The sequence below is a fragment of the Parasteatoda tepidariorum genome, chromosome 1 (assembly GCF_043381705.1).
Source record: "Parasteatoda tepidariorum isolate YZ-2023 chromosome 1, CAS_Ptep_4.0, whole genome shotgun sequence".
NCBI classification, from domain to species: domain Eukaryota; kingdom Metazoa; phylum Arthropoda; class Arachnida; order Araneae; family Theridiidae; genus Parasteatoda; species Parasteatoda tepidariorum.
In genome coordinates this window covers 86470840-86495612 of record NC_092204.1, presented here as the reverse complement: position 1 = coordinate 86495612, position 24773 = coordinate 86470840, and the positions used below count along the sequence as shown (strand labels likewise).

The following is a 24773-nucleotide window of genomic DNA, read 5'->3' as shown; positions in this document are numbered from 1 at the left end:
AAATCTTTTAGCAATATAGCAACACTGAAACTAAAATTTCAATGCTCAGAATAATATTTCCTGGAAAAACGTATTCATAAATTAACTCTAAAAAATAAGGCCAATCAAGAACGTTTTTGAAAATGTCGAAAAGCGAAACAGAGAACATAAAAATCAATCTTAATTTTTGAAATTTTCTTTTAAAGCTGAACATCTCAGTTTTTCAATTACCAGAAAAAGCCAAGAAAAAAGAATCAAGTCAACAGAAATGCTATTAAAAATTACTGCGTTATAATGAAAACGTCTAAAAAAAGTTTTTTTTTTTATTTGAAGAAAATAAAAAGATAGAAAAAATGTTCTTAATTTTTTTTGTGAAAATCTTATGCCGAAAATCTCAATTTAAATTCTTCTCATTGCCATAATTTTAAAAGAAAAAAAATTGCTATAAAATAAATTTTATTTGTAACTTTATTTTTAAAAAAAATGCTGAGTCATAATAAAATTGCTTAAAAAAAGAAAAACTGAAAAAACACATTTTTCTTTGTTCCTGAAATAAAACTTTAATACTGAAAATCACACTTTTCTATGTTACTGGTTATTTATATTACAGTACAGGGAAAGAGTGATAATAAATTAATAGTATGAGACGTTCTGTTAAAATGCTGGGTTATAATAAAAACTGCAAAAAATGGATCCTTCTCAATTCTCAAAGTATCGAAAAAATGACAAAATTGACTTGTCTGATTATAATTTTTTTTTAAAAAAAAGTAATATCTATAAAAATTCAAAAATAAAAAAACTTAGAAAAATACATTTCTAAAAATTATTCTGCAAAATATTTGACTGATCATTCAACCAACTGAATTTTTCACAGAAGGGCCAAATACTCGTTAAATCCCTCCCTAATTTAAATGCAATGTTATTGCAACTTGAGAAATTCATAAAATGGCGGAAAACGTGAATTTTTAAACTGCTCACTGTTTGTGGTTTATATTTCAATTTTTTGTTGCTTAAGTGATCTTATTCGATAAAAAAAAGGAAAATGTTTACGATATAAAAAATCTAATAATTAATAAAATAAAATAACAAAGTACATTACAAAATAAGCATTGAATTTTATTTTGAACTATCACAGTTTTGTTTTTATTTTAGGCTTTTGTTTAAAACCTATAAATTTTCTTCAATTAAAATATTTAATTTGAATTTATATTACTTAATTACGACTAAACTTTTTCCTACTTTCATTCTGTGGGCATTGCAGTTTTTTTTAATTTATTAGAATTTAATTCTAAAATGAGTTTTCATATTGCATGATATGATAAAAAAAAAATATTTCTTTTCTTCAATGTTTATTTATTTTGATAAATCTATTGTTCATATGATAAAAATAGCAAGTTTTTTTATTTTAGAATGAATTCTAATAATGGAACACAACACTACTAAGTTATTGATATTACTAAGTTTATTGATAAAAAAATGGAACGCTAATGTTTAAATAAACATTATTACATTTGTCATTAAATACATGTCTAAATACATGTGCGGCCCTTCGTTAGCCAACCTGCTGTGCAAGTGGCCCTTCACTCAAAAAGGTTGTGCACCCCTAATGTAACATAAATATCAATAGAATTCAAAATTTAATGTTATTATTCCCATCTTATCGTTATCTTTTAAGAAGGTCCTAATACAAGTTTCAATTGTTTCCTGACTACTGTTAAAAAATTTATTGCTAAAGAGAATTTATCATTAATCAAAATTCTGACCACTGTCCGACTAACTAGTTTTGAATGCTTAGGTATCAAAGGGAACTCTGTGCTAAAATTTTGCTGTTTTAAGTGCTAAATTTAATTGTTTCATTCGGCTACAATTTATATCGCTCTTTTCTTTTAATAGTCAAATCAAACGTAAATTTATAAAAATTTCAATCATTTCTGAGTAGCTTAAGGGCTTAATTTTAAACTGAAATTATGCGCTTAATGCCAATGCGTTTTGCAATTTGTGTCCTAAATAGTTCACGTAAAAATTTCAAACAAAATTAAATCTATTCCGCTTACAATACGAGGTTTGATTTAATTTTTTTGTGTATGTCAAGTATAGTATTATATTTCGTGAAAATTCTTTCACTTAATTAATCTTACTTTTTTAAAATTCATTTAAGAGTTCCTTTAAATATATTGCGGAAAGGCCTCTGAGATGAAGCACAAGTTGAAACAAAATTTCTTTTGTAAAACGGAGTCTTAACTCATAATTTTAAAACTTAAATTTCTTCAAAGACGTGGGTTTTTTTTCTTTCTGAAAAACGTTTTTTCTCCTATTCACAAAATTATGAGATTATTTTCACAAAAAGACGGACCTTTTACAAGAAGTCTGGAATAGTTCTTGGTTGTTTAAAAAGGGATTGTGATTAAAAGGGATCATTTGAAAAGGGATGTTTATAAAAAAGAAACCTCCAATGAGTGTTTAAAAAATAAGTTTTCTTTAAAGAAATTTTATTAAAGAACTCTAAAATGCTTATTAATATACTTATACATGCGTCGAGTAAAATATATTCTTTTCAGTTAAAATAAGAAATTCAGGGAAACTAAAAGTAAGCATAGATTTTAATGTGAAACTCAATGAAAAGTGATTGTATACCAGTCCATGTTAGGAAACCGTAAACTCCATAATACATATATCAGGTACCTTGGAAAATCTATATTAAAATAGCTATATTACTATATTTGTTGCATATTAGCTCAGCATTTATTTAAAAAATACCAGATTTGGTATAGTACTTATTACCAAATTTTGTAAAGCATCTTTGACGTTAACAATTGTATGGCCATTGTTTACGATCCCCCGAAACATATAACTACATTTTCTTTATCTTGCATTTTAGTACATAACTTATATTAAGTATTTAAAATACCGTTGATCTTAAATTATTGAAATTATTGAAACACGTTTCAAAGACACAACTATAAATAAAATAAATAGGTGGCTTCAGAAATACTAATACGGTGACGTAGTCTTCACATGCCATTCAAATTGATCGTCATGCTTATCTGATATAACGAATAAAAAATATGATTTTATAGTACGTGCAATTTACTCTTTTTTTGATTGAATAGAGCTACGAGTTAGCTTACATCGCAGTTATTATGTTTTAAATAATGAAAAAGAAAAAGTTTCTGTAGTTTAATTTGTTACAATGCCTAATTTTAAACCAATAATAAAAATCCATTTTAGAGCGTTCTTCCTGGGCAAAGTAATTGAATTTTTTGTATCATTTTTAGGATTGGGAACTAAAATTGCCCTTAGCATAAGACTTAGACCAGCAACTAAATATATATGAGAACGTATCGATTGAAATGAAACGCATTTAAAATTTACAGATTAAAATTAAAAATACATTACATTTAAAAATTATATGCAATCCTTACTTGCGGCACTGCAAGACGCGATTTATATCTTCCTTAAAAGAAGAAGGTTTAGATTAACACTATTTAAAAATAAACTAGGTGAATTATAAAATTAATTAAAATGTTTGAATTTCTTTTTTTTTTAATTGTTTTATTTCTAGTAAATCTAAACGATTTGCTACAAATAAAATAATAAAAAAAGAGAAATTCAAACTTGATTTTAAAATTACAATTGGTAAACACAAATAAGCATGTTAAAAAATTTGTAAAAAAAATTCCTATCCTAATTAATCATTTATTTAGTAATTTAATTTAAAAAAAAAAACTATTTTTCCAAAAAAAAATTTTTTTTAATCAAAAAAGTAAAAAGTTTTTCGCTCTTTTTCTACTTATTAAATAAAAAATATCAAATTTTGTGCTTTGAAACTTTTGTTTGTTCAATCTTTATATTTTGAGAAAAGATTCTATGACGACCATTAATTCTTCTTTTTTTTTTCCTTCCCCCTTTTTTTTTTGTTTTTTTGTTTTGTGTTTTGTTTTCTTTGTTTCTTTTTGGTTAATGTAATTTGAAAGATACTAATCCTTAATTTTTTTTATTTAATTTATTTATTTTACTTGTGGTAATTTTTAATATTTTTTGCGTTTAAATTTAATTATTAACAGTTATTTTTAATGATTTTTTTATATGTGCGAATTGAAGAATGAAATAAAGAGGGGTTATTGCTAATTCAATTTTTTTACAGATTGTTTTAAAATTTACGAAGAAATAAGTAACTAATTAGTGACACAGATTTTTTTATAGATTAATCTCTATACGTTACATAACATTTCAATGTTTTTTTAATTTGTTTATTGCTACAGAATGTGTTACCGTTACAGCTCAAAAGCCGTTAATATGTACAATATTTAACTAATTTGCTGATTTGCTCCATTAAAGTGTAGTTTTCCTCCGTTAATGTGCTCATTAACTGCTTTCGTATCGTTAAAGTTTAAATGCTTGTATCTCTCATTCTCTCAACTTGTTGATTGTTAGGAGTTGATTCTTTAGATATCGAAAAATAAATAAATGACATTTATGTTAATTTCATTGATTGTAATAATATAGTTTAGTCCGCTTGTTTCTTGTTATTACAGCTTTTAAAGTGATCGATTCTTTCAACTAATGTGTTGATTGTTGAAAAAATAAATAAATAACATTATGTTAATTACAGCAAGCAGAAACGTTGTTGTTCCAGCTGAGATCTAATTGTCACTTTAACGAGTGCTTAGGTAATGTGCAGGTTATCTGCACGGTACAATTCTGGTGAAATTACCGTAATGTATGCAAATGACATTTCTGGTTTAAAAAAAATATATATAATTCTGGTTATAAAACAAAAATATATAGTATTTATAAACCATCCCTTTGGTAATTTTTCCGTTGATATGGTAACAGTTTACCGGAAATTCCGTTTTCCAAGATTTCAGTTCTTATTACCAAACATTTTGTAAGGAATACAAAACTGAAAAGTAAATTAAAGTGAATAAATGGTTTTTATACCATGGTCTAAGAAATCATAATAAAGTTACCCAATTTTGCAATATATACAAAATTTTATGACATCATAACACTATATATTTTATGGTTAATTTAGCCAAAATCATTACCAAATCGCTTCTGTAAAAAATAAGGAGCCTTATGGTGTTTCCATAGAGCCAGAGACACGGTAAGTTTAACCATATTTTGGTAGTTCTGGCCATACTATTTTTCTCAGTGTAGGTACTTAGTATAGGTGTTAGTACTTAGTATAGGTACTTAGTGTAGGTGTTAGTAGTTTGAGAAAAGAATTTTTTTTTCGGTGGTTTATGAGATCACCCGCTTAATTAATCAGCACATTAGCTATATATTCTGCTAAATAATTGATTTCTACCCTTTTGTTGATATAGGTATATTACTATTAACGAAAAACTCAACCCAATAAATTTAAATAACTTGTTAGATTTTAGTCTCATAATAATGAAAGCACTGACGCAATATTAATTGTACAGAATTTGGAAGTCTTCTTTATCCTCTTGTTCTCTTTTATCTAATTTTGAATTTAACTTTAAGTTTACCTTAAGATAAGGAATTGTAATTCACATTTCGTTGCAGTGCTCTTAAAAGTTCAAGATTCACAGGATTCATTTTTGGAGATGATTGGGTCGGTTTACTATTCTTCACAAAGGATTGTTTCATTAAATCGCTTCCTACACTAAGCATTTTATTGGTATTTTTACGGACCCTTCGCAAAATATTTATCGTATTCGAAAATGTATGCGATTTTTCAAAAATTCACAATAAAAAGACTAATTTTATGCCTTAACTCTCCCAAATAAAATAACCCTCTCTCTAACTGTGTTCCGAAAATGAAAATAACATTATAATAAGGATTTAAGAATTTTTTTTTATTATATAGATTAAAAAGGTGAGAATAGTTTTATTTTTGTCACACCTCAAACGAAAAACGTATAGGTTGCATTACTTTCGAAAAAACGTGGGGGCTCATGTAAGTGGTGAAAATAGTTTATTATGATGCTCCCCACGTTTTTCATTTAAGGTGGGAAGAGAAATAGAATTATTTTCTTCTTTTTAGTCTGCTTGATGAACGAGGGTTTTCACTTTTTATTTTATTATTATATTTTATTTTAGTAAACGAAATGTCGATTAATTTTCGACGTAGATAAACTAACAAAACACAAAAAAATTAAAGAAATTGAAAATTACATTTTCTTACTTGACCGAAAAAAAGACTGAAAGTAAACTGTCAAATGAAAAACGTGGGGTGCATTACTTTCATAATAAACATCCATCATCACCGAAATTTCCTGTCACGTCTATCATGGATGAGGCGCCCTGCGATTTACGTTTTATGTGTGATACAAAAATGTAACTATTTCTCCTTTTTTTAAACAGTTTGGAAAAAGTGAGTTTTAAAATTGTTCTTTATTTTAAAATTTCTTAAATTATTATTCAAAAGAATGAATCAAAATTTTAAAATTTTTGTGCTTTGCACTCTTTAATGGAAATATTTAAAAGATGGATTATTAAAAATGTAAAATAAATAAATAAAATGAAAAAAAAATAATACAACCGAAAAAAAATTATATGTAAATTTCTTTTTTATGCTTTTGATATATGCATTTAAAAAAAATTTTAATGTCTTTTTTTTATGTGAAAGAAAAACGGCCATCCTATAATTTCAGAAACTTATATATATTTCAATAGTTTAAAGAAAATAAAGGAAGTGCTCCAATTAATTTTGTAAACAAGTGATTATAATATGAACAAATAAGGGCCAGCTTTAATTAATTAACAAATCCAAATACGAAGTTATCTAATTATCCAATCAAATTTTTTCCTTTTTTTCTTTTTAGTTGCGTTCGAAAGAAAATGTTGAATGAAAAAAAAATACTGCTTGCTTAATTGAGTTAATTTTTCTTACAATTCTAATTATTAAAACAATTCAATTCATTAGAAAGGATGCAGTTTTATTTTCTTCTTCTAATATTTCTTTTTCTTTCTTGCTCATTGCTTGTGTTGTGTGAAATTTTTTTCACACTATAGTTTTGAAGGAAAATATATTGACCATTCATTAGTCTTTATTGATTAAGTTGTGTTGGGTACTTTCATCTAAAGAAGATAGGTGCTATTTGACGCACTTGGTGTTATCTAAACATTTATCAATTAAAAAACTACTAACTTTTTAAATTTATAGATTAAGTAAAGGGAGTTTTAAGATCTCTTATTAATTATTTTACTATCATGATTTATTTTTTGCCCACTCCTAAGTAATGTTGTTCCTGTTACTGTTCAAGTTTTTATGCATTGATTTTTAGTAATAATTTAAAATCTGTCTGCCAGCCATTAAATCAAATAAACCACCGTTCGGGACATTTCAGCACAGTAATATAAAGGTTCGAAAATAAAACCTATTTAATCCAAATGTTTATTCTGTTGTTGTATGTATTTAAGTAATTGATTTTTTTTTTTTTTTTTTTTTTTTTTTTTTTTTTTTAATAACAAAAATTAAAAATTAATGCCCTAACTATGATTGATGAATATTTGCGGTTCCGTTTTTTACTGAACTTTCGGAAACAATTATTGACACTATTTCCCATTGATCTAATAATTTATTCTGTACCCTTATTTATTTGTGAGTTTATAATTTTTTAATAACAACTAATTTTTTAATATCGTAAAATATAGGATCTTTCAGAAAAAAAGAAACATAAAGGTGGGGTACCTTACAACAACTTTAATTTATATTGTATATTATTTATTTATGTTAACTGCTTCAATTTAACTTTTTGATGTCAAAAATTTACAATGGGAGAAAAGAAAAAAAGGGGAAAGAAAGAATATTTTTTGCAAATTTGTGGCACGTTTTTAAATTAAGTGAATATAATTACCGCAATGATTTCATTAAAAATAAGAATTGCTACTAAATTATCGAGGCTAAGACCCCCCCCCCCCCCCNGAGCAGCAAAGACAGAGTGGTTAAGGTACTGTTAAGGACATAGGCTATATTCCCAGTTGGCTGCTTCAAGGCTCACTCAGCTTCAATTTAATGGGTTCCAACTCCCCTGGGAAGTAAAGGCAGCAGGTGCGGCAATAAAGCAATACTGATTACATTGGGGCCATCATGGCTTTGGTCTCGAAATGATGGAACCTTTTTGCTCTGCGGAAATACTTTGATTTCAGCTTTACTCCAGCTATTTTAAGAGACTTTATTATTATGAATGAAGTGCATCTTGTAGAAGTGTATAACCTGCTGCAGCATCTGAATTACAAAAAAAAAAAAAAAAAAAAAAAAAAAAAAAAAAAAAAAAAAAAAAAAANAAAATAATAAATAAATAATCGTTCAAATTTAAAAAGAACGGGAGTTTGAAATAACCCATTTAAGTTTTTGTCGCTCCCAATCTTAATATAGTTTTTTGATTGTTATACATACCTATAAAAAATCTCAAAATTTTTAAAAGGACGTTATTACTATACGTAAATTTCGAATTTTAGTTTCCATTTCTTGGACTTTTCATATGTGCCGATTTCATCTTAAATCCTATTACTATACGTAAATTTCGAATTTTAGTTTACATTTCTTGAACTTTTTATGTGTGCTGATTTCATCTTAAATAATATTAGTATACGTAAATTTCGAATTTTAGTTTCCATTTCGGACGTTTTTCATATGTGCCGATTTCCTCTTAAATCCAATTACATTTCAATCGTTTTTTCCGTAGTTATTGCAACGCATTTCCACGTAGTTTCCACGGAATTTTTCAATTGTTATTTTGACAATTATTGCTACGCATTTCTACGATGTTTAGAAAGCCCCAATATTTTTTATACACTATTACGACTCTTGAATTTCAAATCCCGCATATAAATACATCTCTTTTTGGCCAGCTTTATTTGTGCTGATTTCATCGTAAATACAAAGGATTTTTGATCGTTTTTTCGGCAGTTACTACCTCGCTTTTCCTCATGATTAAAAAAATCCTGATTATTTTTAATACACTATTACGACACTTAAATTTCGAATCGCGCATTAAAATAAAATCTTTTTGCCGTGTTTTGCCCCGGTTATGCCAATATTAACAAAAATTTAAGAGGTTTTTCGAAGGCTTTTTCGACAGTTATGACTACATTTTTCTATGTGATTTTGAATATTCTTGTATTTTAAAACACTATTATAGCGCGCAGAATTCGATTCTGTTTGAATTTTTTTTAAAACTTAAGTGTTCATTTTTTTTAAAAAAAAAAAACTATTTAGGATTTGTAAAACCCTATTACCCTACAATTTATTTAAAAATGAATTATATTCCCTACTAAATGTTGAATCTTATTTTGCTCTTTGAGGGTTTTGTTTTTATTAGAATTTTAAAAAAAACCTATAAACTTTCTTTAAATTAAAGTATTTAACTTGCAATCATTTTAGTCACTAGAATATTTAATTTTATTTTAAAATTTAATTCTATGAACATTGGAGTTTTTTATTAGAGTTTATGTTAAAATAGACTTTTGTATTATGTAATTTTATTAAAAAAAAGTTTTCCATTGTTTTTATTCATTTCAATTTATCTAAATTTTTTTCTGATAATGGAATGTTTTTAAGTAATAATTTTTACTGTTTTTAATTTTAAGTATTTGAATATATGAATATATATTTACTTTATAAGTCTCTGTATTATACCATATATTTTAAAGAATAGCAAAATAATGAACAGAAAAAATTTATTGCTTTTATATAGAATAGTTTGATTTAATTTAATTCCTATAAACGGGATATTACTTTCATCAATTATGATATTAAGTTCGATCAACTGTATTTTAATATCTAGTCAACTAATATTAAAGTATTCCTAACTAATGAGATGAAATCGCCATGAGTAATGATATGTAATACGAAGAAGGGCCAAATTCAAGATATGCGTCGATTATTTTCTCAATAAATCTTCCGTTTCATTGATTTATTTTTTGTAGCTTGATAATTTCGATTCGGAATTGTTTTTCCAAGCATTTTGTGAAAGGTCTGTTTTTTGAAATTGTAAAATATGTTCTCATAATTTCGTAAAAGTCGGGCCTGATTTTGTGAAAACTCTACTTATTATTTTGTGAACATGTGAAAACAAAGTTGCTGATTTTGTGCGTGTGTGTGTGGGGGGGGGTGTTTCAATGAACTTCAGTTTTAAAATAATAAACAAATCACTGACACCATTGTCAAAACATAAGTTTTGCAAAGTATCAGTTTTAGAGATAAATTATCTCTGAATTAAAATTATGTGCATTACTAAGGAAAGATAACTCCGCGTTTACGAGAAAGCATCGTTGCAAGTTGTTAGCAAGGAATTTGTTGTCCTATCCTTATTTTACAGTACTCGATTTGCAGGTGAATGTTCCGGAGATTCTGAAACAAAACTTTAAAAAAAAAATCAAATAAATATTTTTTAAATTAAGTTTCTTAAAAAGAAACACATTTTTCTTTCCCATTCGAGCAGCTGGTTCCAATTTTTTTTCGGCTATGGAACCCTAAATGATCAATCTTCTTGCTACGGAACCTCGTCGTAATAAATAAAGTATGTAAAGACAGTTTTTTAACGTATTAACCAATTAAATACTACTTAATTTTGAAAGTTCTTAAAAACGGAAATTTTTTTTAATCGTTTTATCGGCAATCGATTAATTTCATATCGGGGCGTTACTTGTCTTTCAGTGGCGCCATCTATAGCCAAGAATACGGTCGACTTCAGCCACGCACACGTCACAACCCGTTTATAGAGCTGACCCATTCTTACATTCATTCATCCACAAATCTCAATTTTGACCTGAACCAGAGAACGATCAATCTCCAGTGTCTTTTTAGAAGAAATTAGGGTCCGTTAACGGACCCTTCACAAAACATCTTTTCATAGGAACGGACCCCTTACAAAATCGTTTAACTTAAAAACGGACCCTTCACAAAATAATTTATCTTTTAATCAGACCCTTCACAAATTTGTTTATCTTCATTATTGTTTTGTTAATCGAAGGAAGGGGAGGAAAGAAAGACAGATGTAAACGAACTAAGTTTTGCGTTCGGCAGACACTTCTTCCATTATTCGACTGAAATGAATATTCTGCGTTCAGCAGTATAGGCTAAATACCAAATATTTGTATGTTACATCTCTAATTTAGTACCAGCAAATGAAGAAAATAATTATATTTTAACTTTCTATATTGAAATTCGATTTTACTTCCTTTTATTCTTAAAAATCGCAATTAGACAAGTTATCATACGGTTTTTAACTATTCAAATAAACTATTTACTTTATTTAAATAAGATAATTGGGTAGAAATTAGTAAGTTGTTTTGACCCCTATTCAAAAATATTCTTTTAAGTTAAGAAAATTTATTTTCTCCAACATTTATGATTATGATAATTGACCAAAAATTTATAGTCATGAAATAAACACTTAATTAAAATCTGAGGAGTACTATGAACCCGAAATATATTCATATAAAGGGCTAGGGGTAATATAATGATAAACCACATTTTCATATTGTTCCGAAGAGTAATTTTTAAGAACGTTTTTGATGAATACTATGATTCACAAGTAAGCATGAAACATCTTTACGTGTATAGCGCAGTCATTTAGTGGGAATTTGCTAAGTACCTATCTAGAAACAATGCTGACAAATAGTTTGTCACCATGATTTGGAAAAGTGTCGCTTATCACTATATAGCCTCAAACAATTTCTTTTCTGTAATTTTCTACCTAAACAATATAGAAAGTACTCTGAGAAAAAGAGTAAGGACAGTAACTATGCTCGAAAAATAGCGAACTAAAATAATAATAATATTTAATGTAATGGATAATATTAAATCAAGTGTTATCCTAGACTCTTTGTGAATTTGGGTGCTTACAACTCGAGAAGAAGTGAAGTGAAGTGATTATACCAAACCATGTGATTTAAATCAAATTTAATTGGATACCTGTAAGCGACGCCGCGCTTGTGTGTCGAACCCGATTGGCTTCTGAATCGACAAATGTCACGATTTATCTAAGCTGACGCTACTTACATCCATGCAATTGTTAAAATTCTATTAATAATTTTATTAATTTGTGAAAAAAAGTTCCTGATTTTTTGAAAGATCACAAATGGTCTGTTCTAAACTGATTGTGAAAGAGGTCCGTTTTTGAGAAATTGTGAAAAATCTTATTTTGTGAGAATAAAATCCTATTTTTGTATTTAAAAAAACAAAAAAAAGTTTTTCAAAGAGTTTTTTTTTAAAAAAAATATTGTGTCGGATTCACAGTCCGTTTGCTTAAAAAAATATTTTGTGATAGATGGGTTCCTGTTAGCGATTAAAAAAAAAAAATGTTGCGAAATTTTAAGTTAACAGATCCAAATATTTTCTGACCATTTAAATAAGCATAGAAATTGTCTCTGATACTTACAGCGATTAAAGTTATTAAAATTTACCATAAAGATAAAGAAATTTTGACAATAAAGATAAAGCATTATTGACGTATCCAATTAAAAACAACTTTACAAAAGTAATCATTTCAATATTTTTAAACCAAATCAAGTAATGATAATTTTTTTTGAACATCAACGATATGGAATAAATTGATCCTTTTCAAAATTCCGAATAAAAGAATTTTAAGTTTATTTATTATCGAAATCACTTGTTAATCAAATAAAGAAAAAAATAAAATCCTGCTAATTTTTTTTAATATTTTTTTAACCTTTCTATCTTATGCTTTATTTTCACGTTACCCTTAAATTGCTCTTACAAACGTAAGATAAATATGCTTTTGTGAGCATATTAATTGATATTGTTTAAATTAAGTATAGTAAATGTTTTCCATACTTACAATCTTAAAATAAAATCGTAAACTTTTTTTATGGCATTTAATTTTTTCAACCAGAACTCTTTTAAATCTAATATATATTACAATTTAAAATAAGCTCTTCCAAAGCAAATATTTCATTATCATTGTTGACTTTTAACTCTATTGAAATATATCAGCAACAGATGGCAGCACCATTAATGCAGTTCTGAAAAGTAGAAAAGTTTTCTCTAAAACTTTTTGTCTCGTACCTGAGAAAACGGAACCTCCATTTACCCCTGATCTATCATATCACACTTATTTTTTTATCACACTTATTTTTTTTGGAGAAAAAAAAAATTAAAAAACTACTAAATAATTTTTTTTAAATGTATTTCTTACTTTTTAAGCTAATTACAAGTAACAAAAATAATACACATTGATTTTGCGACCATTTGGTGACTCATTAACAAAAATCCTAATGGTGAAATAGAAACCTTTACAATAAATAATTCAATATACTGACAATAAATTATTTCATATTTTCAGTAATATTAATGCGTTAATTTTTTTCTTAAATTTTGCACAATTTATAAACTAATTGTGCAAAATAATATTTACCATTAGTCATACCATATATCAAAATAATATTTACCAAATAGTATTTTTTTTAAATTTTATATTTCAATATATTTTAGATGATAATAACATTTTACGAATATTAAGTTTGCTCTAAAATTATCTATAAAAATTAGAATAAGGTAAGGGATGCAAGACTTATGCTTGGAAAACTATTTCTTTTTGCTAAGCTATGCACAAGATATTTTATTTGCACTCCCCTCCCCTGTCAACCTTAGTCCTAATCGTGACACGCTTATGTCACCACCTGTGACATCAGCACAACCTGTCTAAAATAAATGCTTTTCGGACTTATAAAAAATTTTCATAACTATGATTTATTTTATTTTTTTTTAAATTCAAATTTTGAGAATAATAACTTTAACAAAAAATAAATAAATAAGAAAGTGAATCAATCTTATCTCTAAAATTTTTCTCAAAATAGTTCCCCTTATAGCTGCATAGTCTTTTATCCTACCTTCTTTGCTCTTGCCTTCATATATTCAGCGAATTAAGCAGTAATGCTTACGCTCAAATTAATAATATCCAATTAGGAAAGAAATTGTGTTTTATTTTTTTCACTCCATAATTAATATATTCCTCGTTCATTGTTGAAAATATCAAACAGATATGTTTTTGATAAGGAAAAAAAACATTGATGGCAAACAAGTACAATTTTTGGTAGGAAAAATTTTGATAATTTTTTTGTTCTTTTTTTTTAATTGCTAAAATGGATCTTTCATAAACTATTTTACTGCTTAAACTACAAATAAAAGTTCAAAACTTTTTTTTGAAAATCAGAGTTACTGGCATCATTATGACAAACTATTGACAAAAAGTTTACATAAACCACTGATATTTGTTATTCCCCCCAATCCTAATAAAAATACGTATTTTAAGGTTATCACCAAATCACCATTGAATCTACTTATTTTAAAATTTCGGATCACTATTGACCCCAATCTTAATAAAAACACGTGTTTTGAAGTTGTTATCACCCAATCACCATTGAATCCGATCACTAATTTTAAAATTTCCGATCACTATTGAATCATTTAATGTGTCATAATCACAACAATCTGCATCATCACATTTATTTACAAAATATTAAGAGTGCGAAAGTAGGCGATAAAGATACTGAATTCAAGTACCACAATCAAAAAACATTTTATTGTTAAATTCACAAAAACAGTTCTTTCTCAAAAAGTCTGGAATAACTACATCTTCAACATTCAACACGCTAGTTGCATTTCAGCGGACAGTAAATCAGCCAACATGTTTTTTTCCCCCTCTAAGTTTAATGTAAGTTATTTTTTAATTCCATTGAATATATTGTCCATTTTTCAACACACATTCTTAATTTCAAGTTTCTAAATCTTATAGATTTGATGTAACATTGTGTTGATATAAACTCTAACGTAAAGAAAAAAAAAAACATAAAAACTCCCGAAGTTAATAAATAAACATGGCCCTTTCACTATAGTTGTTTTTTTGTTTTTTTTTGCAGCCTGTAGAACTATCCGCGTGGTGTTTTTTCCTCTAAGTTTAACAGTTAACAGTTCTTGAATTAAATATCGAATGTTAAATTTTTTTTACTCCATCGTACTCTATGTACATTTTTTCTTCATGCCATCAAAATTTCAAATAGTTTTTATCTTTTTAGCGTAGCAAAACAAATTGTAACGTCAAGTTGAACATCCAAAACAAAGAGCGGCGCTAACGATTTTTTAATTTTGAGAATTGCCATATTCATTTTTGATAAGATCTAGGTATTATTTAAAATTAATACTAAGAAAGATCTATATTATTTTCATAAATTATCTGTTTCCTATCACGGAGATGAGATTAAAACTGTTTTTAAAATAATTCCAGGTGTTAAAAATGTTTAGAAAACGAAATATTCTCTTCAGAAGAAATATGTACTGATGAATTTCTTAGTAGCATACTGTTCAGATTCGTTTTTTCGTGAAAACGGACGTAAAAATGTCATTCTTCAAGTTTGCAAACAATTTTAAAAATAAATAAATCTTCTTAAAAACATAAAAGAATACTTCTTGTGAATGTAAATAAAAAAAAAGTTTTGAAGGGGACGAAACTTAAAATACAATCTGGATATCGACCTAATTTTCATAATGCTTTTAGTTCATTCAATATTTTTGTTTTCTCTTTTGCGTGATCTACACTTCTACAGAATCTTTTACACTTCTACTAAACGTCGCATTGCTAGATATGCTGGATGCATTTTTTAAATTTTTTTTAATATTATATAATGACGAAAATATATATATTTTTAATTTATATCTAAATAAATGTAATTTTGTGTACCAAATAAAAATCTCTGTAGTTATAATTAAATTGCCTATGTATCTCTTTAATGAATTTGAAATTCAATTTTTTTTCTTCTTTTTCTTGCAGGGTGAAGCAGTGTAGGTTTTCGCCTGCAAGTGATGCGTCTTACAGTGCCTGGCTGAAGACCCCTCATCGCCAGAAGGAGGGGAACCCTCCCGGGGAGGGCCCGTGCCCCGGCAGCCGTGAACCGAACCTGGACCGCATTCCCCGGCGGAGGAGGGGCNTGAATCTTCTTAAAAACATAAAAGAATACTCCTTGTGAATGTAAATAAAAAAAAAGTTTTGAGGGGGACGAAACTTAAAATACAATCTGGATATCGACCTAATTTTCATAATGCTTTTAGTTCATTCAATATTTTTGTTTTCTCTTTTGCGTGATCTTTCGATAATCTTCTACACTTCTACTGAACGTCGCATTGCTACTTATGCTGGATGGATTTTTTAAATTTTTTTTAATATTATATAATGACGAAAATATATATATTTTTAATTTATATCTAAATAAATGTAATTTTGTGTACCAAATAAAAATCTCTGTAGTTATAATTAAATTGCCTATGTATCTCTTTAATGAATTTGAAATTCAATTTTTTTTCTTCTTTTTCTTGCAGGGTGAAGCAGTGTAGGTTTTCGCCTGCAAGTGATGCGTCTTACAGTGCCTGGCTGAAGACCCCTCATCGCCAGAAGGAGGGGAACCCTCCCGGGGAGGGCCCGTGCCCCGGCAGCCGTGAACCGAACCTGGACCGCATTCCCCGGCGGAGGAGGGGCGGGCCCCCGAGAGCCACCTCCCGCCCTGGAGGAGCCGCCCGGCTGGAAGGGAGGGCCCCCCATCCACCACCATCATCACGGCCCCATGCCCGCACAAATGCCACCTCATCACCCGCAGGGGCCACCACCACCACCTCATCCCATGCCGCCCCACACCATGCCAGATGGCAGGCCTCTCGAGCACGGGTAAGGGGCTCCTTACATTTCTTGATTCCCCCCCCCCTTCAAAATTTTAATGAAATTGTCTTCTTTTAAGTGCACTTACATTCACATTTCAAAAATAGAAAATCAAATTGCAGTCTGCTATGTGATTTCTATTTTTTGTCAAATGTTACTTAGTCAAGCTGAAATAAAATCAGCTAAGCTGATTTTATTGGACTTTTTGATTCCAAATAATTTACAAATAAATAATGATCTAAAAATATGATAAATTGAAAGTGCTTCTGACCTTTAAATTAGAGCCACTATCTGGGATATATGTCTCCAATAGTTTGGTCAGGAGAGCGTTTGAAAGTTTTGGCTCCTTATGTAATTTTACTTTTGTGTGTTTTGCCGACATAACTCGAGAATTTTTTAAGTGAATCGAAAAATATTTGTACAGAATTATAAAACAATACAAACAATAACTTTTTATAATTTTTTATTATTTTTTTAAATTATACTCAAAAATATTTTTCAATTGTTAGGTATATAAATTTTTCCTTCATTTCACAGAGTGTAATTTTTTATGCCTTAACACAAAATTTGAACGAAATCGGTCTAATAGTTCCTGCGAAATCGAATTTGAAATAAACTTCTTTAAAATTCGATTTCTTTGGAACTATTAGACCATTTTTGTTCAAATTTTATATTTTGAACGTATGAAAAATTATAGTCTTTAAAATGGTGTAAAAATTAAAAATTCAAACATATTTTGTATGGAATTAAATGTTTAACTGTTCATGAAAGAAAAAAACATTAAACTCAGGAATACAGAATGTTTGACTTAATAAAAAGTAATTGATGAGAAGTAATTTCAGTCATGAACGGAATTTTTAACAGTTATGTAACTATAAATTATAGTGACAGTTCAAATAGGAAAATGTTTTTTCTTAATCTCTTTTTTGAATTATTTTATTTTTTTTACCTTTCTAAATGTTTCAATATAAATGTTAAAAATTTATATCGGGCAGCATCTCATCCTTTTTTTGTTACCTTTAATGTTTAAATGCGAACTCAAGGGTGTGCTTATAAAATAAGGGTCTCGAGTACGAAGAATAACGAGTAATTATTTAATGCAACAAAGAAAAATCGCTTAGAAGTGAAACGTCTTTTGAACAAAATACAACTTTGAGCTAAACTCGCATTAAGGCGTTAAGTTATAAATAAAAATAAGACCTGCATGCTTTTTTTTACTATATATTTAACAGTAAATAACTTTCGATTTAATAATTAAATTTTAAATTTTTTTTCCTTCGTAGATTCCTGTACATTTATCTACACCCTATAGCAATTTCAAATTTTTAGTTTTGACCCAGCAAAACAAAATGCAACGCAAAATTGTGTAAAATTAAAAAGCTTGAGGGAAAAAAAATTCTTAATTCCAAGAAGTTACATTTTTACGAGCTACACAGCGACCGGCGTTGTATTTTTTACAAGCTCGAACTAATTACAATATTTTAATAGAGTATAAAAAATTTTTATTCCATCGTACTCCCTGTAAATTTTTCTACTCACCTTAGTGATTATTATAATTGAATGTTTAATACTTTAAAATAGCATTCTGAATGTTAAAGTACAATTTTTTATAAGAAAAATTATTCTGTTTATCAAGCTTACTTCATTAACACTGTAATTATAAGTTTTCTAAATTTTATCGTTTTTGCACAGAAAAACTAAATGTAATGTAAAGTACAGTACAAAAAAAAAACAGTGCCCGGTTCTTGTTAATATAGAAAGAGGAAAAAACACTTCTATTTAAATTTTTTGCTGTCATCATTATTAATGTTGAAATTAATCGTATTTACATATGTTTTAATTTGTTCATTTTTTAGAAGTTTTGATTTTTATTTTATCTGAAATAATGGGGAAGGATATTGTAAGTGACTGAAGTTTAGTTGCTATTAAAACTCAACAGATGGCAGCACCATTCCCTACAAATAGAAGTTTTAACTGAAACGACATAGAACAAAGGAATTTCTCTATTAAACCAGAAACTCTATACTAATGTGGCGCCATCTACAAAACATTTTGTTAAATGAGAATTTAAATACTTCAGAAATTAAATCAGCTATAAGTCTAATTTTGAGTTGCTTATTAACTAACCGAAAAGTAGTAGTGAATAAAAATATTGTAACTTTTTCATATTAATATTTTATTTTCCGAATAATTAATAAAATTTTTATCCTGGTTCTATTTCAGCTGACACTACAATGACTCTCTGGCAGTCTTGAAATTATTTGTACAATTTTAACGCAGAATATATTTTCCCACAGTTTTTTAGGAAAGCGGAAAGTGATTAATGTAGTAACTTTATTGTAGTAAAACATATAAATACTAATTTTAGCATCAATATCTTAATTTTTTTTATTTACGAAAATTTTTATAATCTGCTCCAATACTAGTACTAACAAATTGAAGCCTATTTAAAAGTAATTGTGCTAGAGTAAAACATATAGTCAATTGCCAAATTAATTATCGATGTAACCTTACGTTTCATATTTTTAAACCATACTTGTGATATTTTATTCATGTTTCTCGGAATAGTGGCTGATAAAGAGTAAAATAATTATATTTTAGATAAAAATAAATTTTAAATTGCTTAAAGCAATTCGATGTATTAAGTTTTATTAAAAAGTAATTTATATAAATCAAAAAACTTCTATGTATTTTCATTGATTTTGAAGAAAACAAATTTACAAATAAGTGTAAATAAGAATATTTGTTTTTTTTTGTTGGGGGGGGGAAGCGAGAGAGGGTGTAAGAAGAGAAAAGTTATAGTGGTTCCAATAAAATACAAATAAGTAAACTTTAGTAAATATTTAATTAATAAAGAACTTTGATAACTTCAGATGATTTTAAAATTTTAAATTCCATCCTCTTCCCACTATGCGGTGACTTAAGTTTCGGCGTAAACTATTTTAGTGCTACAACAAGTGAAAATTTAAGCAAGTGTAAATTGACAAGTGAAACCATTACATACCTGCCAACTTTCACTCTTTTCGAGAAAGGATTTTCAGAGTGGTTGTAAAACAATAAACGAAAAACAATCTGACTCAAAAATATATTTATATTTTGATCCTGTTGAAATTCGCTTGCGCAAGGATTATTATGCTTTCATATATTTATTATAATCATTTATATGTAGTGGTGGTCAAACTCATTTATAATTATCATTATAATTCAAAAAGTTAATTGGAATAACCTGAGTATTGCTACCANCTTTAATAACTTCAGATGATTTTAAAATTTTAAATTCCATCGTCTTCCCACTATGCGGTGATTTAAGTTTCGGCGAAAACTATTTTAGTGCTACAACAAGTGAAAATTTAAGCAAGTGTAAATTGACAAGTGAAACCATTAGGTATTAGTTCCAATGTGGTGTTAGTTAGTTGTTCCGTCTACTTACTAATTTTTAATGAACTAAACTAAGTTAAATTATTTATTAAATGTTCTCATGTATCGATCGTTTGAAAAAATTCATACTAATGGTAGAAAAGAAAAAAAATATGTTTTTAGTTTTTAATAAAATTCATTTTTTTCACCCTAATAATGGGGATATATAAAAATTATGGGGGTTTAATAAAAATGGTTTTTGTTGTCAATAAAATCAATTCTGTCAATGTATAAAGATATAAACAAAACATTGTGGAAAAAAATATTTTATTAATCATGAATTTATGTTATATATTAATAATTATAAATTAACTACTAGATAGCATAGTTTTATTCCATTCCTCAGCTGCTACGTATTACTTACGTAAATGCAATCCTTAAAAATCGATACGTCATATTGATTTTTACTAAACCCATCTCGTTCGTCTTTTCATTTGATGAAATAACTGTCATTTTCCGAAGAGGTAAAAATGATATATTTTAAGGTTAACGTATGCAACTGAATAATAATTTACTTTATCACTTGCAATTATTCGTTATCCAATAAACAGTCGCTTTGTTAGCATAATTCTAGTTATATTTTTCTTTCTTTTATTTGAACTTATATTTAATTAACTGGAAAAAAAATTTTTTTTTTGATCTTTAGGTTAAAAGGAATGTCATACGAATGAACTTTACTTTTCTAATATGCATTTCTTTCTTTTTTTTTATTAAAAAAATACATACATTGCATGAATTTAAATTAAGGTTAGATTTTCTAATAATTTTGAAAGTTTTATTTTTTAATGTTAAATATTTTCTAGATTTGAGCTATTTAATGTAACTCGTTTTAAGATATCCGATGTTTTATTGTATTTATTTTACTACATTTACAAACCCCTATACAGCATCACGTGCAGGTGTTCAGTATTCATTAAATTCAGTAATATATTCAAACAAATTAAAAATGTAATTTAACCAATAATTTTACTTCATTAAATAAAATAAATAAATTTTATATAGAATAGTTAATAAGATTAAATTCCCGATATATATTTAGAATTCTCTCTCATATGAACTGTTTATTCCTTACATTTATTAAATTTTATTGTTGATTCCTTATATATTTTAATGCGAATAGTTATTCATTTATTATTAATTATAATTATGCATTTCTTATTTGTTCTTGGTGTATACGTTTCTCTCATATTAGCACAGAGTTTTTTTTTTTTTTTTTTTAATCAAAGTTAAATCGAAACTAGTAAGATTAAAATAATATTTTTATGTCAATCTTAAAATAACAGTTTCGTTTTTATATATTTCACAAAACATTTTCTTCTATTAAAAAGAATAACTGTGGAAATAAATAGACATTTCTCGAGAATCTAAAAAATAACTTTTGAACTAAGGGGGAAAAAAATTCCCGTATAATTATTATCCATCATTATTTCCAGACAGCACTGAATTTTTTTTCAAATTTACGCTCAAAATAGTAACAAAAGTAGAATAAAAAAAAATAGAAGAAGAAAAAAACAGTAAAAACACCGGTCTAACATCTTTTGTTCTCCCCTCCACTAACTCCCACCTTCTATGTTTTGCGATCTTGGAATTCAGGTTGAGTCCATATTGAAGAAACTAAATAGGGATGGGAGCACGCTGAATAGAAACAGCTCGATAAACTCTCCGGACGATCTCATTCCTTGTCAGGGTTAGTGGTATTCCATTAGCTTCTTTCTTCGTCCATGATGATGTCAGCTTGATCTCTTTCGCCCCTAGAAATAGAATGACAGGAATTGATTTTGGGAGAGTCGCAAGTTGACTTTCACTTTGCTCTCCCTGTTCCTCCCTGATGTGCTCTTCTTTAGTTGCGGAGTTTCGATTTTGCGCTAAAATTGAGTTTTCTGTCATTCGTTAAACGTGAATTTGTGGGGTTATTATTCCTTTTACTTTGCCGAACATTGCACCTTTAATCTGAAGAATAATAAAATAATTTAAAAAATAACATAATTTCGTGAACATAATAATAAATACCTTTTTGTCTGAATGTTAAAAAGTTTTCGAAACCTTAAGATTATTTTCCGTATGTATTAATGTTTAAATCGTGAAAGAAAACATTCCATTACCTTTAAGAAATATGATAAAATAAGTTTAAAATTACACACAACTTACGTACTATTGTCGTAGAACAGTTACTATTTAAATTGTGCTTTCCCGAAAAAAGTTTTAAAAAAAGTTAATAGGGATCTCATTACTTGAAAAAAGTTATTAGATCCCTATTAACTTTCTATTAAGTTTCTCTTAACTTGAAAAAAGTTATGAGCTGACGATTGTATGGAGAGAAAAAAAGTTTCCAATATCGTTTTCTTATTTTTTAATAAAGACAGAAATTGTTCGCTTAAAGTAGTTAAATAGTTAGTAGCCAATGTTAAAGTAGGATTAGGAAATACTTTATTCCATGTTTCTGTTAGAAATCTGTTTAAATAAATTTTTAAATTTTTTACAACTGAAAACGATTAATTTTAAACAATTAAATTTTTTACAAGTTGAAAACGATTTTTAGTGTAAGGAAAAGTTTTCGGAATCGTTTTCTGATTTTATACTAATGTTTTTTATTGTAACAAGACATAATGGATGCCAAATTGTTTCACAAAACGTATTTAGGGTGCAAAACACTTTAAGACGATTTTGCCATATTACTTAAAAGAATATGAAAGCAGAATTTTATGAGTTTTGAATTTAGGTTTCAACAGCTTAAAATTAAAGATTGTATTATTTTTTTAATTTTTTTTATTTAAACGACTTAACTCCTCATGCACCACAAAGTATAGCATGAGGCTTACAGTTGTAAGTAGAAAACAAAAAGAAGAAAAATTTGCATTAAAAACAAAATTTCGCAAGACTTTCAATACTTTTGACCAGTTCTGACAAGACAGGTGGCCAACAAATAGAAAGACGTCTCAAATCAGTCTTTAAATTCATTCGGGCACTCGCATACAGACTACAATGAAGAAGATAATAGAAAAAAAAGTAAAATTAATAAAAACAATGTAGAAACGTTTCAATATAAAGTAATTTAATAGTACGGGATAATGTTATTACATCTCTTGATTCCCCCTCCCTCTATTTTAAAGTGCTATATCACGTGTAATATTTTATAATTTTAAAAATGGATTTTGATATTTATTTCCAGCTTAGACGCCAAAAAGTCTTTTGGGGTAGGGAATGACCTAACTTTTGTTGTATTTTACGCAATAAAAAATATTGCTAATTTCATAATAGATCCTTGGGTAGCCAAGCCAATTTAGTTGTTGATGTCTGGTCAGAACTAGTGCTGAACGATATTGAAATTTCAATGTCGTAATATATCGTCATTAACTATTGATATTTTACGATATATTGCGCTAATTTTTTGATCGACACCATTTTTACATAAGCCAATATTTTTTTTTTTTTTTTTTACCCAATAGTATTTTTTTACACTTGCGATTATATCGTATTCTAAAATTATCGTTATAGAAATTATCTTAATCGATAGTTATCGTAGGGCATGATTTTGACGATCTACGGTATATCATGATTAATATATATTTCTTGATACATGGATATATCATCCAGTTCTGGCAAGTCTGTATAACAACTTGGAAACATCTTTTATAAACAATTTTTCAGCTTTTTTTTAAAAATTATAGTAAAAAAGAAAGACTATAGATAATATTCTTTTCAATTACCCAAAAGTAGAGCTTTTTAGTGAATCTTTAAAACTTAACACATTTCTTCCAGTTAAACCTGCAAGAAGAGCTAGTTTTTCGTAATGTTTTTTTAAACTTTACTACAGTTTAATTAAAAATCGAAAAACTGCTAAACTTTCTAAAATATTTTAAATATTCTTGTAAATATATATATATTTTCAAGTTTAGGCGACAAATAGTAAAAATGATTAAGAATAAAAAATTTTCTATATTATTAAAGAATTTTATCTTCTTCCAGTCACCCATTAACTTAAAGCTTATATTTGGTTAATTTTTAAGAAATTAAGCTTTTTTTTTTTTTCAGAAAAAAAAGGTCATGTAATTTTTATGTATTTCTTTTAAAAGCTATTTACTTCGATGAGAGGGCATATATGCACTGTAAGAAGGGCATTATGTGTTTATACCCCTTCTTATCCTTAAGCAACATTTCCCCCCCCCCTTCATGTTTAAAAAGCAATGTTCATTAGTTGCAAATTGTTATTTGTTTTATTTTAATGCAATATAAATGAAAACACAATTGACTGTAACACTTTATTTTAAAATTTCCTAAGAAGTTAAAAGAGTATACTAAATGAAAAAATATTCTTTTTTTATAGTATTCTTTAAAATATTCTTTCTTTATCCTCCCAGATGAGGCTGTGCGTATAGAGTGAGGGGAAAAAATTGAATCACAATTTAAGTTTTACTTACAATTTTTTTTTTTTTTTAACACTCCACAAACCGACTAAATCACGTTAACTATGTATTTTATATGTTAAAGCGCAAAATATAGAAATAATCGGTTGAATAGTTCACTAAAAAAATACGAATTGGGTAATTTTTTGTAAAAATGCTTATTTTGAAATTGTCATGTCCCATGACTTTTAACCGATTAGTTTTATATGTTAGTAACAAAATGACATCGTCTTAACTCATAGGTGGGGGAAAAATTTTTTTTTTTTGACTCACTGCCCATTTTGCAAGTCAAATGTACTTCAACGCCCCCCCCCCCCAATTTTTTTAA

General features: G+C 27.4%; 1 protein-coding gene across 8 annotated transcripts in view; it reads left to right on the top strand.

Moving 5' to 3' along the window:
* The window catches only part of LOC107436332 (LIM domain-binding protein 2), a 106667-nt gene that overhangs the window by 55688 nt on the left and 26206 nt on the right, over window positions 1-24773 (top strand). For all 8 annotated transcript variants that reach the window (XM_071183326.1, XM_071183311.1, XM_071183322.1 and 5 more), the window contains one exon: window positions 16292-16634. In XM_071183326.1, the coding sequence (XP_071039427.1) occupies window positions 16534-16634 (101 nt within the window). In that variant the 5' untranslated portion in view covers window positions 16292-16533. The remainder of the gene's footprint in view (window positions 1-16291; window positions 16635-24773) is intronic.